Genomic DNA, 16,742 nt, shown 5'->3' on the forward strand with positions numbered 1-16,742 from the left:
CTTACAATAATTTTATATTTTAAAATGAATAATACATATTTGCAAGCTAAAGCATATTTATATTTATATTTTTTTTTATTTTAAAATGAATAATACATATTTGCAAGCTGAAGCATGTTTATATTTTATTAATGAAGCTAGTACTACTTAAATATTAATATAATATTTATTTATTTTATTATTAAAAATAATATTAAATTAAATATTTAATATTTAAATATAAGTTCCGTCCTGCCATTTTCGGGCCCTGGATCCGCCACTGTTCACCTCCATTTTCTCTCACTTCACAATAACCTCAGCTCCCCTCGCAACTGCAAACCCCACTACAGATGCTTCGCTTCATTTATTATCTACTGTTTTTACTATCAATTTCCCAATTACTAACAATTCAATCGGCGTCCTTCTCGCCGGAGACTACTACAAAACGACACCGTTCCCTCCCGATGCCCTCTCAACTTCGAATTTCTGCGGCGTCTGGCTCCGGTCTCCAAACGCCCTAATCTCGACACTCGTTTCGAGTGCCAGTACATCCTGCAAGGCCTCCGCCTCGTCCTCGCTGACCACCTTTGCCTCACCGGCTCCTTCCACCCCCCGCTCGACGCCTCCGAGTCGTGCTGGGACGCCTACCAGACGCTCGCCGGGGAGTACGTCCCCGGCATCAACTTCCGCCTCCGCTGCGGCTTCCAGACGCCGTGGATCGCCGGCGGGTGCATGAACATCACCACGCGCTCGGAGTTCGAGGCCGCCGTGCCGCGGTCCGCCCTCGACGGCGTCGAATCCGCCTGCAATCAGTCGCTCCTCTACAATTCCCCTGCGCGTCGTGCACCACGGAGCTCGCCGGAATCCGGTCGTCGTATCTGCAGGGGGAGTCGATCGGGAACGTCTCCGATTGCACGGCATACCCCTTCATATACGCCGCGGCGTTCGCCAATCAATTCGGCCCCACCGATGTTGGTACCACTAAGTGTTTGTTCAATCTCGATTTCGCGTCATCCAAGTCGAATAGCAAGAGGAAGAAGATTGTCATCTCTGTCGTAGTTGTCGCGTGCGTTGTGATTTTGATTTTAGGGTTTGCTCTGCTCTGGTTCTTACGACGTACAAAGGAAAGACTGTTGAAGCAGAAATTGAAAAGTATGCGAACTGATACTAATATGAGCTCTAGATTAGATTCATTTGGTGCTAGGACAACACTGATTAGGTTCACATTTGATGAAATTAAGGCTGCAACACGAAATTTCTCTAGGGATCATATAATTGGGAGAGGAGGGTATGGAAATGTGTATAAGGGCGTGTTGCCTGATGATTCCGAAGTTGCATTGAAGAGGTTCAAGAACTGTTCTGCAGCAGGGGATGCTAGTTTCACTCATGAAGTCGAGGTAATTGCGAGTGTCAGACATGTCAACTTGGTTGCATTGAGAGGATATTGCACAGCCACGACGTCTCTGGAGGGTCATCAAAGGATAATTGTGTGTGATCTGATGAAGAATGGGAGCATTCATGATCATTTGTTCGGGCTGGTGGATAAGAAGTTGAGTTGGCCTATACGCCAGAGGATTGCCCTTGGGACGGCTAGGGGGCTCGCCTATCTGCATTATGGTGCACAGCCCTCGATTATTCATAGGGATATTAAGGCGAGTAACATTCTCCTGGACGACAAGTTTGAGCCTAAGGTGGCGGATTTTGGATTGGCGAAGTTCACACCAGAAGGGATGACACACTTGAGCACTATAGTTGCAGGGACAATGGGATACGTGGCACCTGATTACGCGTTGTTTGGACAGTTGACAGAGAGGAATGATGTTTATAGCTTTGGGGTGGTGCTTCTTGAGCTTTTGAGTGGGAAGAAGGCACTCATTGCAGTAAATGATGAACAGCCAACTCTTTTGGCTGATTGGGCTTGGTCCTTAGTCAGGAAGGGGAGAGCTTTGGATGTAGCTGAAGAGGGTATACCGGATTTGGGCCCTCCGGAGCTTGTGGAGAAGTATGTGTTGGTTGCTGTTCTGTGTTCGCACCCTCAACTTCATGCTAGGCCAACAATGGATCAGGTCGTGAAGATGTTAGATACAGACGTACCTATCCCTTCAATACGTGAAAGGCCCATTTCTCTCGTTGCGAATCTTGAAGACATTGAGAGGTCTGTGAGTAGCGGTGGTTCTGGTAATCTGTTGACGCATGCTGGTTATCAGACTTAATACTGTTGAGCACGACCAACCAGAGGTGGAGAAGGAAGATGAGATCCAAAATGGTAGATAACTTCCTTTAATGTGCGGGAACAGGCTCAGTTTTGGTCTCGATGTATATTCATGATATGATTCTTTGGAACTTGAGATGTCACAATTATTGTTCTTCAAAGGGATTATTGGACTAGTCTCCGATAGAAAAACAACGGCTGCTGTGCGGGTGAGCTAGTTACTGGGCATTGGGGTGAAGTGTTTGATGAGAATGTAGATGATTCGCTGCCATCTCTAACAGATGCAGGTGGTGTTTTTTGGTATGAAAACGGAGAGGGTGGGAGTTTTGTGTGTTCCATCATTTCATCTTCATCATATCCAGTCAAACTGTATACTCATTTTCCATTTTTATGTATATTTATATTTTCAGTGTGGGTTGATGCCCCCATATGCCTTTGTTAACAAATGAGGCCAGATTCTCTCTGTGTCTTGACTACTCACAACTCAAAATGAGGTGTCAAACAGATGGCAGTTCAAGTCCGTACTTTGGATGAGCCTAATCCTCCAAAAAATCGACCAAATGAGTTTTGTCCCGGTCCCGATCCCGATCCCGTCCTCACTTTAGCCAATGTGCTTGGACCAGCGTGGCAATGGCAGTTCTAATCAAGAGAAGGGCACTTATTTTTCGTAATCAAAAGAAATGGATGACCATTCAATGAGCGATTAAAACTATTGATTTATATATGTATAGCCAAATAAATGAAACAGATCTTCAGATCCACATCTCCGAATACAATGATTCGAACATGACAGATGCAAACTAAATCTATGCCTCTTAATATACCACTTTATAAAGAATGTTCACTAGTTGCACAATTATTATACAGTAACAAAAAAGAATGTAAGTTTTGTGTTTGTGCAAGTAATCATTATAAAGACAGTAAATAATTTATTTTCCTAGAGATTTGAATTTTTGTGAAATGTAGTATTGTCCTTTTTAGGGATATAATTCTTATTGTTCACATTAGACTATCTTTTGGGTTAAAGTCATCATAGAAATTGCTAAAGTAGTATATATATAGTTGCTGATTAAGTCATTACTGTCATTTTTGGCATCTAGTCCTTTGTACTTTGCCTTTTAAGTTATGCTAATCAATACAGTACATTAATTATTAAATGAAAATAAATGATTCTTGGGAGTTTTAACTGTGGTAGATGGAGATACTCTGCAAATTGTTTAATTATATTTACAGATCGATCTCTGCCCAACTTGCATATTTTGCAGTTTTGCACCATGCTTTATGCCAAACCTCTTTTGCTGTAAAGCTGATTTGAAATTGTTTAATTTAACCCTACAGAAACAAAAAATAAAAATGAGTTTTTGAATGCTTGTTGGGATACTTTGTTAATCATATTCTTGTCTGTTTTAGGTTTCAGCAGAAGTACCCATCCATTGCATGTGATCAGTTATTTGTTTGCTTGTTTGAATCCAATCTTCACGTTTCATTAGTTGGCAACTTCACTGAGTGGGACTACTACAAGTGATATGGAGATACTGAAGTACTTGATGGGAATCAAGAAAAAAAAAAAGATAACTAACTTTAACTGCTGTTTACTGGCATGATCTCAATGAAGTGTAAAAACAAGACAATATACTGTTTCTGGTAATTTTAATGATAGTATCTTTTACTGAACACTATGCTGAGGGTAGATCTGTCCACAAAATACAGTTGTAGAGTTTCTATTTATAGCATGAATTCAATCTTTCAAGAAGCATATAAGTCACCAGCCCCAAACTCGGATCTGCATCTTCTTCTTGCATCACATCTCCAGCTTGGCTAGTGATCAGTGATAGTAGGAAAAGGCCATGGCTGGAAAGCAAGACGTCGAGAGAGGTGGAGAAGAGAGTAGAGCTCCACTTCTTGCAGCAGAGCCCTCCAAAAAGAGCAGCAATGAGAATAGATGCATGGTGTATCTAAGCACATTTGTTGCAGTTTGTGGCTCTTACGCCTTCGGATCTTGTGTACGTTCTGTCTAATCTTAATTCTCTCATTCGATAAAAGTTTTTTGCTTTGATCATTTGATGAATGTTGTTTTTGCAGATAGGGTATTCTTCACCTACTCAGTCTGCTATCAGAAGAGATGTCAACTTGTCCTTAGCTGAGGTTACTTCAATTTTCAAACTAGGATGTCTTAATTTGAAGTTTCGAGTAGGAAGGATTCAAGATTCGATTTTTATGAATGCAGTACTCTCTGTTTGGCTCCATCTTGAATATTGGAGCAATGATTGGTGCAATCACATGTGGCCAAATCGCGGACAAAATAGGCCGTAAAGGGGTGAGTTTTGTTGGGATCTAACTAATCGCATTCATCATTAAGAATCTTTGATTTACTACAAGTTATTGTGATGAATTGAAATGCAAGCAGGCAATGTTAGTATCAAGTGGAGTCTGTACGATGGGATGGCTATCGATTTACATTGCCGAGGTATCATCCTTTACCACAACTAGAATCTTGTAATAGATTCCGAAAACAAGTTTTTTGATTCTGCAAACTGTGATGATTTCATAGGATGCCCTGCTTCTAGACATTGGAAGATTGGCAACTGGATATGGGATAGGAGTCTTTTCTTATGTGGTAAAACTCATCACGTATTTTAGGATATATACAAAAATTGCAGCAATCTAGATATAGGCTAAATGTTGTCTCTGTTTGGTTACTACTAGGTTCCGGTATTCATAGCTGAGATCGCCCCGAAGGATCTGAGAGGAGCTTTGACAACTATAAACCAGGTGGGAAAACTTGTTTTGGACATATATAGGATTTGTTCCAAGAGTTAAGGTTGTTTCTCATCTTCTTTAACCTTGCAGCTTATGATTGTTACTGGGGTGTCTGTATCCTTCGTCGTAGGCACGTTTATGACATGGAGGAATTTAGCATTAGTAGGTAATAATACTGCACATTCTAGTGATACTTCTTTTATGTATATAATCTGTGTAGGAAACTCACTTGTAAAACTGGTGCAGGCATAGTTCCTTGTGCTGTTCTTCTTGTGGGTCTCAGCGTCATCCCAGAATCCCCGAGATGGCTGGTAAGAATCCAAATTCGCTGCTTCTTGTCTGAGATTAGAAAAACCATAACACAATGGCATTTGTCAAGGCAAGACAAGGAAAACACAAGGAGTTTGAGGCGTCTCTACGCAGACTTAGGGGAAAGGATGCTGATATATCAGCGGAAGCAGCCGAGATTCAGGTATGCAAAAACTCCCAAGTTTCATTTTGATTGATTTTCCACAATGAATATGAATATGAGAGTGTATAAATGGACAGGACAATGTAGAAACACTGGAGAGGCTTCCAAAAGCGAAACTGCTAGATCTGTTTCAAAGGCGATATCTCAGTTCACTCATGGTTACTCATTGATCTTCTCTATCTTATATTTACTTCTGTTTCTGTTTTCTCTAACTACCATATGTGAAACAGATTGGAGTAGGACTAATGGTGTTCCAACAGTTCGGAGGAATCAACGGAGTCAGTTTCTACACTAGCAGCATCTTTGAGGCTGCAGGTGAGATATAAACAACGAAGATATATTCTCCACAAAACTGCAATCTGATACAATGTTTCTGTGCAGGATTCCCATCTGACGTTGGAACCATAATCTATGCGGTTCTTCAGGTACCTTGTTGCATCATTAAGTACTAGGATTGAATGAAATCTAAGCGCATTCCATGTGCAGGTGGTAATTACCGCGCTAGCTGCTACTTTTATTGATAGAGCAGGAAGAAAACCTCTTCTAGTGGTGAGTATCAGTTAGCAACAACCAAATGCTGTTTTTCCCATTGTCTTAAATGATTGAATGTAAGAAAATCTTTTTTTTTTCCTTCAGGTTTCTGGATCAGGTCTTTTCCTAGGTTGTCTGTTGCTAGGGAGCTCATTTTATGTGAAGGTAAATATTGATTGTGTGTGCTAGCTTTCTCAATCCTTCCAAAAATAGTTATTCAAGAAATAACATAGTAGCATTCTCAAACAGGAGTATGGTGTAGCATCTGAAGCAGCTCCAGCACTAGCTTTGAGTGGTGTAATGGTAAGTTAAGTTTGTCACTCTTTTTCATGCAACAATTCAAGAATAACATGTTGGGTTTAGGTGTACATAGGGTCTTTCTCAGTTGGAATGGGAGCAATTCCATGGGTGCTCATGTCTGAGGTATGACACCAACAACTCTTCTGAACTATGATTAACTAACATGTTGAAATTGAGAGGTTCTTTGTCATTGCAGATATTCCCACTAAACATCAAGGGAGCTGCAGGAAGCTTTGCCACACTAGTGAACTGGTCTGGTTCATGGGCTTGCTCCTACACTTTCAATTTCCTAATGAGCTGGAGCACCTATGGTAACAAACATTTTGCATCAAAATCAACAGTTATATGTTGCGACTAAAGATCGACTAACAATGATGCAATGTGGATGGGATTATTGCAGGCTCATTCATGCTTTATGCAGCTGTAAATGTACTTGCAGTTGTGTTTGTGATCAAGGTAGTGCCTGAAACCAAAGGGAGAACTCTGGAGCAAATACAGGCAGCAATCAGCTCTTCTTAGAACACTCTAGAAACTTCCTTTTCCCCATCTTTGGACCAAAGAATGGGGTGGGTAATAAACTGAAGAGATGAGAGATGTTGATGCTAGTTATGTTGTTGTATGAAAAGGAAAGAGACAGCAAATTATTTGCTGTATGTTTAACTGTTTTTTGTGATTGAAACATGGAACTTCTCCATATCAATAATGGCTTTTGATTTCCCTTTCCAAAGAAAAAGAAAAGTATAAATATGTATTCCATTTTTTGTAGGAATAATGCCAAGTTCACAGCTGCATCGCTCAATTTTTTCAATTTCCGGTGACTTTTATGTTCAAATCAGGCCACTGATAACAAGTCAATTGAAAATTCAATTGTTCGATTTTTAAAGCCCAACTATATGTTCCATTAGTCTTATAAAAATAAAGATATTTTTTCAATTTTTTCTTTTATGGCCCAATTCTTTACGAAGGAACAGAGGGTGAATATGACCATTGACGAATACTAGCAAACACTTTCGCCACGTATGATATAATAATGATAAAAAAAAGTGTACGTGTGATATATATGTCCTCTTAAAATATTACTGCAATTTGTTTATGAAATTAGGGTATTCTATTTTTTAAATAAAAAACTAAAATAAATAGGCATTAATCAATCTAAGGTGAGTTAATGATGGAGTATTAAAGAGGTAAATAAATATACACAAGTCATAGAAGCCTCCGCCTGCAGAAAATTTGCTGGGTAAATTGAATTCGCTGATATGAAGAAGAGCCAACAATCTAAAAGGAAAAGGGTACTGTTTCCCTTTCCCCCTCTTTTTTTTGCTACCGTTTTTCTTCCGAATCTATGCCTGCATTCCGTTTTATCTACTTTTTCTCTATATTTTGTTCTTCTTTTTCTTTTTAGGAGATTTGCTGTGAACGAAATCCCAATTGCATGTTCTTCTGCGTACTCTACATGTTTGATTAAATGCTAACTATACTTGGTTCTTTTAATTCCTCAAATTGTTGGCCGATGCCTTGTTTGTGTGAGAGGGAGATGGGGGAGGGAAAGAGAGACCTTTTCCCTTCCCTTGATGCTGTTCTTTTTCTGTTTGGTTGAAAAAAATGAATATTCTCTTTTTCAGTTTTGATTTTTGAAGAACTCTTGTTTCACATTTCATTGATTTCTGGCTGTTTGACAATGGCTTAATTGTCTTGAAAACCTCCAATCTAATTTTTTTATGTCCTTATGAGAAAAATTGTTACCTAGTAAAGATTCTTTACTGGCTCACTCCAGACTTGGTGCGGTGTCATTAGATGGCCGGTATCCGAGCTCAGATACACCTCACTGGTTGCCTTTCCATGTCCCCAATATCCGAGCATTGTTCATTTTTACATCATTATTATGGAATTTACATTACTCGGAATCTCGGATGCTTGGCATGTGGAGGGGAACGAAAATATGTATTAGGAGGTGAATCTGAGCTTGAGGCTGCCTGCCATTTGATTGGCATTGCTTGAACTACAGTAATCAGGGCAGAGAATCTATACAAGGAGCAACTGTGGTGGAATGGAACCTTGCCTATACTACACGATTAGGATGTTACGATTTGCGTATACTTATTTGAATCACTAGCCGGTGTGATATGGAACCGAGTAGTTATGAAGTCGAATTCAAGTAGGTTTTGGTGGTCTTACTTGTGATCCAATGGTTCCACAGCATGAACCACAAACAAACTGTGATGATCCCGGCTGACCTCTGCAAGTGCCCTTTGGCCCTTGAGTAAAAATGGTTGTTACTTATTTCTCAAAACTTTGTTACACGAGATGTGGCACATTGAGAGCATAGTAGTTTGTTGAGTTCAAGGGATCAGGGCCCAGGCTTTTTTTCCTTAGTTGAGACATCTGTCTTTCTTGGTCGTAATTCAATCTCAAGTTGACTGATTAAATGCAGATTTCTTGATTTTTAATGTCCTGTTTCTTTGAGCTGATAATGCTTTGTTGTGACAGCAATCAATAAGTGGTAATGCTTTGGTTGACCTATGGAGTGCACAATGCGCGGAATGTTTCAAGTGGAGGCTGATTCCTACTGAGGAAGAGTTTGAAGAAATCAGAAGCAAATTCAGTGAGGACCCTTTTTTCTGCAGCAAGAAACCAGGTGTTTCATGCGATGATCCAGCTGATATAGAACGCGATGAAACCCGCACTTGGGCCATTCACAAGCCCGGCATTCCAAAAACCCCTTTCGGGTTCAAGAGGACATTGGTAATGCGGAGGGATTTATCTAAAATGGACTGCTATTATGATGCTCCCAATGGCAAGAAATTGAGGGCCTTGACTGATGTTAGCAAGTTCTTGGATAAGTTTCCGGAGTTCAAAAAGAACATCTCACCTGCTGATTTCAGTTTTACAAGTCCTAAGCTCGTGTAGGAGACAACGTCTAAGATAACAGCGAACCGAGGCTGACATCAACGGGGTTCTTTAGTCTGTTTGAGCTGCAATTTGTGTTTTCCATTTGTTCATAGTGGGGGAGAAAGAGTTGTTCCAGATTTCGGTTCTGACATAGATGTGCATACTTGGTGAATGTATGTTGCATTTGCAATTATGGTACTGTTATTTGTTGTTATTTTTATGAATTGAAATTGGAATTGGATGTATTTTTTGTTGAAATGCAGGCTAAGTAAAAAATGACAAAAAACAAAAAATTTACAAAAATATACTCCACAAGCATTATTATTTATTAGTTATCCTCATGTATTTTGTTTTCCATGTCCCAAGTTCTAAGGGATATCAACATCCTTTAAACAAAAATGAGTGCTCAAACCTCATCCTCCCACAGTCCCACTTCAACTCTCAGATTTCAAGATTTCCGTCATCATTTTCGCACTCAATAAATTCTTCCATAGGCAGATGCACAACAAGTTCACGAGTAATAATCAGTAGAACATAGGCACTCATGTCAACTCAAAGAAAATTTGACAGTGTTTTACAAATGTGATGTATCAAAATTAGTTTTACAAAATGGCTTCTACCAATACTTGGTCTTACACTTCAACAAAGTGAAAAAAAACTCAAGACTCCTCTACCTATCTATCATCTCCTTTTTGTTGGCAAGCTTCTACGTTCTGCTTCTTTCTCAGCAACGATGACATAGAATTCTGCACCAAGCATCTCATGCACATCGAGATCCATAGACTTACTCAACTCTACAATTTCTGTGATAATTTCTACTGTAATCGTGAAGCCTAAAGTAGACAGCACTCGGATGGCGTTAGCTGATCTGCAAATATTTTGCCTGGTGTCCAGAGTGTATGCTTCTTGTACTTCTTCATCCCCCATTGTGTTCCATGACTTCACTTTTTGTTGCTCGGATTTGTCCGACAGATCCTCTATCATATCATCTCGCACTTCAACATGTTCGCCAACCCAAACAAATCCATTACAACCAAGTATCAGGTCAATTCCATATTGGTCTAGATGGTGAAAATGCTGTTTACGCTTCTTGACAAGATAAGGGGGTATTGTAAGCAATTGCCCTCTCTTGAGCTGTACCCAAAAACAAAAGGCAAAATCAGAGAAACAATCACACAAAAAACAGAAAAATGACCTAACTATTAGATGAGATAACCAACATTATCAACAAACAATGAGCTGAACTCCTCATCGAATGTGGAATGGCGTACTAACCTTTCCATATTTCTGGCTTCTTGCTTGTAGATGCAAGCAGCCGTCGTGTTGGAAGCCACGAACCTCAGCCTGAATCAAAGCATCCCTTGTTAGGAGACTAAAGGGAAATAGTAAATAGAGTTGCTAGGAAGTGTGAGCTTTCAGGGGTCTTACACAGATGACATCATTCTCTTCAAATATGCTGCGCATATTAAGTTCGTCAACTGCAGTTCGTCGTCTCTGAAAACCAATAGTAGAAGTAAGAAAGAAGGAAAGGAGGATGTGCATGACAGATTAACTCATTAACAAAAAAAAAGTGGTAGAAATCATTTTCAGGACTTCGATAAAATTATAAGAATTTAGGATATCCCTCTGTTGCAACTCCATTGGTTCATGCAATGACATTAAAATATCACAGGCATATCTGTTTCTTCATCGTGCTATGAAAAACAGGGGATATATCAGTCAATTGTTTCAGTAAAAGCCATTTTTTACATGAAAACATAACAGATATCTTTGAAAAACCAGATAAAATTGGCGAGGAGCAACACACTATGACACTACACTGGCAATTATAAATTTACAGCCCAAATAAAAACATTTTACATGAATATGTAAAGAAGGTAGCTGTAGTTTGCCAGTAAACTCAATCATGGAATTGGATTCTTAATCCAAAAGATAATAATAGAAATACGAATTCAGGCCCTAAACATCACTAAGTTTTTCCTACCTGAGGAATAAAAGCTTAAAACAAGTATCGGGGATGGATACCTGGATGCCATCTGGTAAGTTCATTGATGAAAGCATCAACACTGCATCCTGGCTGAAATTGATCTCCAGTTTCCACCGCTTTGGTGCAACCTTAACAGCAAAGATGGGTTCGAGATTACTTTTTCATAACTCAAGTAGTTGAAAGCAAAGGATTCATAGACTGAGCAATAACTAATATCAGATAAATATGATGATGAGATTGCTAACATTATGTAGAAATTAAGATCACTTATCGGTACAAAGATCGTTATCTTTCAAAATGTTGACAGGTCAGAACATTTTTTACCTCAATAACACGGCCAATGATGATATCCCCAATCTCGGGCTTGTACCTACCATACAACAACAAAACATGGAAACCCACACCAAAAGATACAATCTTCTTCACTAACTAAAATAACGGAGTAGAAACAAAGCATTCATATAGTGAGACGAAAAAAACCTGGCCCTCAGAGGCCGGACATAGACAAGCTTGTTGACACGCTCCACAACTCCACACAGCGTGGCCACCAAGCGGTCGTTCATCTCCGCTGTGCCATGGCCCCTGCAACCCCCATCAAATTTAATCCAAAAAAGATAAAAAAAAAAAGTATGAGTGCATTAGCAGAGAGGGAGAGAGAGGGAATACTTGAGAATGGAGTCTTCATTATTAACGGAAATGTCGTCGGCGACGATGACAGAGGCGTCGGAATTGGATTTGGAGGAGAGAGATTCGAGCACCTCGAACGCTCTTTCGAATCTCAGTTTTTGGCCTTTGTCGAGCGACAACTGCAGGCCTCTCATTTTCGGATAGAAAACCTTTGTAAAACCCTAACCCCTAATTGGAGATGAAGAAATTAGGGCAACTGTAACTATATAGTATTGGCTATTGCAACTAATTTTGCCGGGCCTGTTTCGATAGAATTGGAGTATAATTTTCGGACTCCCTTCCAAAACCCATTTTAGAGCGAAGACTGGTCTCCTAAAAAACGCGACTTTTTTTTTTCCTTTTTTGAACCGTACAAACGCAAAAACTTTCACAAATTGTAATCAAACCCAAGTATTTATTGTTAGGGAGATATTATCAAATGTGAATAATTTGGATATTCTGAAAGGCGTGAAAACACTTTCAGATCAAATCAATTTGGTGGTTTTACCAATATTTGATCGGATACAATTCAGGTTTGTAGAAGATTCGTATGTCTTTTTCTCGATCAGATCTTAGAACCGAAAATGATCAATTATAAGATGCAGAAACGAAGCATCGCGTCTCTTCACGGAACATTGCTTCTCTTCATCAATTAACCGATTTTAACTGATTTTGGCGGGTTTCTAAAATTGTAAATTAGTCCTTCAATTATCGAAAACTACATTTCCGGATGAAGATTTCTGTATAGCAACTTTAATGGAAATAAAAAATTTCCAGCTCGACCCCAGCCAGGGACTCTGCCCCTTGGACCCCGCTCTTGGGGGTGCTGCCCCCGAACCCCCGTCCAATCATAACGAATTCAAACAAGTGTGTACTCCGCATTTCCAACTTATTTGATGTCTCATTATGATCATATTGATCAATCAAGTTAATCCAATTACACCAAAATATTCAACATTTATTGTATTTTGAAAACAACTGATAGAGAAGAAAAGAGAATTCACCTGAGAAACGAGAAAGAGGAAGAGGAAGAGGAAGAGGAAGAGGAAGAGGAAGAGGAAGAAGGGCGCTGGACTGGAGAGTGGAGTATGCTGCGTTTAGGATTAAAAATCTAAGTAGTGGAATAGTATTTGTTCATTTAACAGGTCTTCAAAATTGGGCTTAAAGAATTATAGTATTCAAATTTTCTAAGAGCATCTCCAATAGAAATTGCCTAGCCATAGTCTAGTCACAAACTCCTCCTACCATATCAGCAGCACTAAAAACTCCTCCTGCCATGTCATCAGGACAAGCATCTGGACAAGCAATATGCCAGTCATAGCTTAGCCACAATAAACAAAATTATAAAAATAAATAATTAACAATCACACAAAATACGGAATTAAATTTACGATACAGATACGGGAAAACTCAATAATAATATTGAAAATTTAAAAAGTACATTAATTAAAAAAATACATTAATTAAAAAAGTTACATTAATCTAAAAAAAAACTCCTCCGCCACACACGAGCCCCCCCTTCGCCTCACTCCTCGCCTTCGCCGCCGCGGTTGTCGCCGCTATCCGGGACCCCCAAATCTGCGGCATTTGAGCCCGCGTCTGAGCCCCCCACCTGTGCCGCGGCGGGATTCAAATCGGCCCGCATACTAACGAGCATTGCGTGAAGAAAACTCTTCTCCTCAGGGTCAGTTGCCGCCCTCCATTCAGCTAAGATCTTGTACATCTAAGCTCGCGTTTGTTGACGCGCGAAGAAGAGGAGCTCAGCTGACCTGCCAACAGGGGGGATGCCGACTGGACCTCCTGGGATGCCTGGCGAGCCCGTTGCGCTCGCCTTTGACCAACCGGGTGAGTGCGGCGAGCAAACGCGGGAGGAGACGGGAACTCCTGTACATCCTAGGGGAGGTCGTGGGAACCGCTGCTGCTGTCGCCGCTGTAATCACCGGTATAGTTCAGGCGCTGCTTCTTCGGCCAGCCAGCATCGACACCTGCCGAAACTTCTCGGAGTCCATCAGCACCTCATAGCAGTTCCAGTAGGTGAACTCCTTATAAAGCCCGGGCACGGGGAAGACTTTCTCCGCTATCCTCCTGCAGTCGTCCTCAGTTTGGCCACTGGCCTGCATGCGGAGGGCGTTGGTGTACAAGCCCGAAAATCGGGAGACCCCAGCCCTGATTCGGTCCCATCCCTTCCGGCACTCCTCCCCGCTGAGTGGCCTCCCCTCCGGGCAAAATGCATTGTAGGTTGCTGCTATTTTAGCCCACAAGTTGACGATCCTCTGATTGTTCGAGGCGAGGGGATCATCGCAAACACTCACCCACGCCTTGGACAGCGCAACGTTCTCCGCGTCCGTCCACTTCCTCCGTGCCGGACTGTCGTCATCAGCCGGCTGCGACGACTCGCCGACCACCCTCTTGCCCTTCCCCTTCTTCTTCTTTGGCGCGCCCCGACCCCGCCCTACTCCCCCAGTTTGAACGGGGGTGTCCGCATCCCCGAGATCTATCCCCAACTCCTCTAAGGAGAAAGTATCACACCCAGTGAACTGCGTCTCCGATGGGGTCGATGTGTGCGAAGAAGCAGTCACAAAATCAAAACTGGGGCGATAGACGTTGTCCCCCCGGCGTCCCCTGCATCCCGGATGCCCACCCCAACATCATCTGCATCCCGGGTTGCATCCCCGGTACGCCCTGCCCGCCCTGCATCGCCGGCCCCCCCGGCATCCCCTGCCATCCCAGCATACCACCCCCGGATGCCATCCTAGGCATCATCTGCTGCCAAGGGTACATATTGTAGTTCCCGGCCATCGGACCCCATCCACCTCCCACGGGTACCGTGGGAGTTTGAGACCCGCTCGTCCCTGGAGTAGGCTCGTTGTTGTGCTCCATTTAGCTTTGTTGTTCTTGTCACTACTAGAAAAATTGCTTCTCACTACACTTTTTTTTATCACACTTTATAAAAAATGCCAGCATAGATGTACTATCTACACACTAGCTTTTCACTGCACTTTATAATATATTGTTACTGCACTTCAACATAAAAAGTGCCATCATAGATGTACTATCTACACACTACCTCTTACTACAGGTACCCGGTGCTGCACTTGCATAAGTGCCATTATAGATGAAGTGTCAGCACAGTAATTTTCTAGTGACAATTTTAAGTGTCATTACAAGCCAATTTTCTAGTAGTGTGTACAGAAATTAAGATAGAGAGAATACTCGTTAAAACAAGTGGTGCAAATGAAAATGACGTGCAAATCGCGTATATATAGTATTTCAAAAATTAAATTAAAAAAAATCCGCTGGCCGATTGCTCGCCGATCGAGAGCCTGCAATGGCGGCCAGTCGATCGGCGAGCGCATCGGCCAGCGCTCGGGAATCGGCTTGCGCCGTATTTCTCGCCGATTTGGCGCTCGCCTGCTGCAATGGTTCGGCGAGCGCTAGGGATCGGCTAGCCGGTCCGCTAGCCGCCATTGTGGATGCTCTAAGATTTAATAATTGGGCTAGTAGTTAACAAATATCACGATTGGGTCTGTATGATTTAATTACGATAACTGGATATAAATGTTCGATGGTTTAGAAATTAGGTTTAATCAGCCATTAAATTGATTGGTCATTAATTTTGTTGTGGCATGTTTATGTAAAATTGTATTGTTATATTTTAATATATATTTTCAATTTGAATTCGAATACCGTGGAGTGTGTTTAGTGTATTTCAACTTGTGCAATATATTCTCATATAAATAACATGTTCAATATGTAAATATTAGTAAGATTTAAGAGTTATGATTAAATTCCATTAAAATATTTAAATTTTGGGATATGTAACAGGAGTTTGTAATATGGAAACGACATAAACCTGGTAAATAATTTGAACTAATGAATCCTAGCAACATAAGTATTTGCTTACTCTGTGTCAATAATATAAGTACTTGTGTGCAAATGCAATGTTATTATGCGAACTCAAATACAAATCTGATTTGATTGAATTTAATTATTCAAATAATCATGCGCAGTTCTTGGAGCTCGATCAAGTTTCTACTAGCTTCAATGATCGTATTACAAAATTAAATTTGGTGCTTTGGCTACTGCCATGCATAGATTGAATGATGATGAAACTTGATAAAAACAATAACAAAAGGACAAGAACCAATGACATATACAAAAGAAAAGAGCATCTTATTCTGAATATCACATAGTGATAAGCAATGAATGAATCAATTAAGGCTGTAGTTTCTGCTCATGGCCTTCTTCTTCCTCTCAATAAACGCCTCCGACTTCTCATTTATGTTGGACGCCACATTCAGAAGAGGCCAATGCCTCCTCGTTTTCGTCTCATCCATCGCTATCGTTGCATCTTCATCATCACTCCCACTACCTTCTCCCTTAAACGAAACACTCTTATGTTCCTTATCTCTCTCTCTCTTGCCTGCACCATCTTGAGCTTTGAGATTGTGGTTGAACTCAACCCCAATCTCAGACCCCTCGACATACACTGGTCGAGAGGAAGGAGGCGCAGGGAGCGCCCCAAACACGAGCCTGAAGAGGCGTTGGCAGATGCTTGAGGGCTGAGGACTCCTCTCCATTTGTGATCTTGATTTGTGATTGATGAAGAGGGATGGATAGGTGTGTTTATGAAAACAAGAAGATTCTATTCTTTGTGGAAAAGCAAAATGGGGTGATGGTATCTATCTAGTAGGAGTACTTGTTATCCATCTCTTTTTCTACAATATAAGTATATGTATAAAATGTTTTTCATGCATTGATGGACAGGATGAATTATTTGATGGTTTTAATAGTAAAAAAGGCATGGGAGACAGCTTTAGAGAATCAATATCCTTCATTCTCTAATAGAAACACTATGAATTGTGTTTATTATACTGAGAACAACTGTCTTTAATTAATCAAACTTCATGTGATACACACATACACACTCATGTATGAAATAGAAT

At 40.8% G+C, this 16,742-nt stretch overlaps 3 protein-coding genes and 1 pseudogene across 3 annotated transcripts; 3 read left to right on the top strand and 1 right to left on the bottom strand.

The window, feature by feature from the left end:
- The first annotated feature begins 282 nt into the window (after positions 1–282).
- LOC121781424 lies at positions 283–2,651 on the top strand (annotated as a pseudogene).
- Positions 2,652–3,962: 1,311 nt separating this feature from the next.
- LOC121781432 (sugar transporter ERD6-like 7) lies at positions 3,963–6,954 on the top strand. The gene is made up of 18 exons (XM_042179173.1): positions 3,963–4,194; positions 4,274–4,336; positions 4,419–4,508; positions 4,599–4,658; positions 4,743–4,808; positions 4,898–4,963; positions 5,042–5,117; positions 5,198–5,262; positions 5,331–5,423; positions 5,501–5,581; positions 5,654–5,738; positions 5,805–5,848; positions 5,910–5,972; positions 6,060–6,119; positions 6,204–6,257; positions 6,318–6,377; positions 6,451–6,565; positions 6,655–6,954. The coding sequence occupies exons 1-18, from the start codon at positions 4,039–4,041 to the stop codon at positions 6,771–6,773; spliced, it is 1,416 nt and encodes a 471-aa protein (XP_042035107.1). The 5' UTR covers positions 3,963–4,038; the 3' UTR covers positions 6,774–6,954.
- A 451-nt stretch (positions 6,955–7,405) lies between these two features.
- LOC121781442 (methyl-CpG-binding domain-containing protein 4-like) lies at positions 7,406–9,388 on the top strand. Its single transcript, XM_042179180.1, has 2 exons — positions 7,406–7,543; positions 8,742–9,388. Exons 1-2 carry the CDS (start codon positions 7,511–7,513, stop codon positions 9,159–9,161), a joined length of 453 nt encoding a protein of 150 aa, XP_042035114.1. The 5' UTR covers positions 7,406–7,510; the 3' UTR covers positions 9,162–9,388.
- A 276-nt stretch (positions 9,389–9,664) lies between these two features.
- On the bottom strand, positions 9,665–12,085 carry LOC121781437 (exosome complex component RRP4 homolog). Its single transcript, XM_042179176.1, has 7 exons — positions 11,797–12,085; positions 11,611–11,712; positions 11,455–11,500; positions 11,169–11,258; positions 10,572–10,637; positions 10,419–10,487; positions 9,665–10,277 (listed from the first exon to the last, which is right to left on the bottom strand). The coding sequence occupies exons 1-7, from the start codon at positions 11,949–11,951 to the stop codon at positions 9,825–9,827; spliced, it is 981 nt and encodes a 326-aa protein (XP_042035110.1). The 5' UTR covers positions 11,952–12,085; the 3' UTR covers positions 9,665–9,824.
- Positions 12,086–16,742: the final 4,657 nt, after the last annotated feature.

Source organism: Salvia splendens, chromosome 2 (genome assembly GCF_004379255.2).
Source record: "Salvia splendens isolate huo1 chromosome 2, SspV2, whole genome shotgun sequence".
In the NCBI taxonomy this organism is placed as follows: domain Eukaryota; kingdom Viridiplantae; phylum Streptophyta; class Magnoliopsida; order Lamiales; family Lamiaceae; genus Salvia; species Salvia splendens.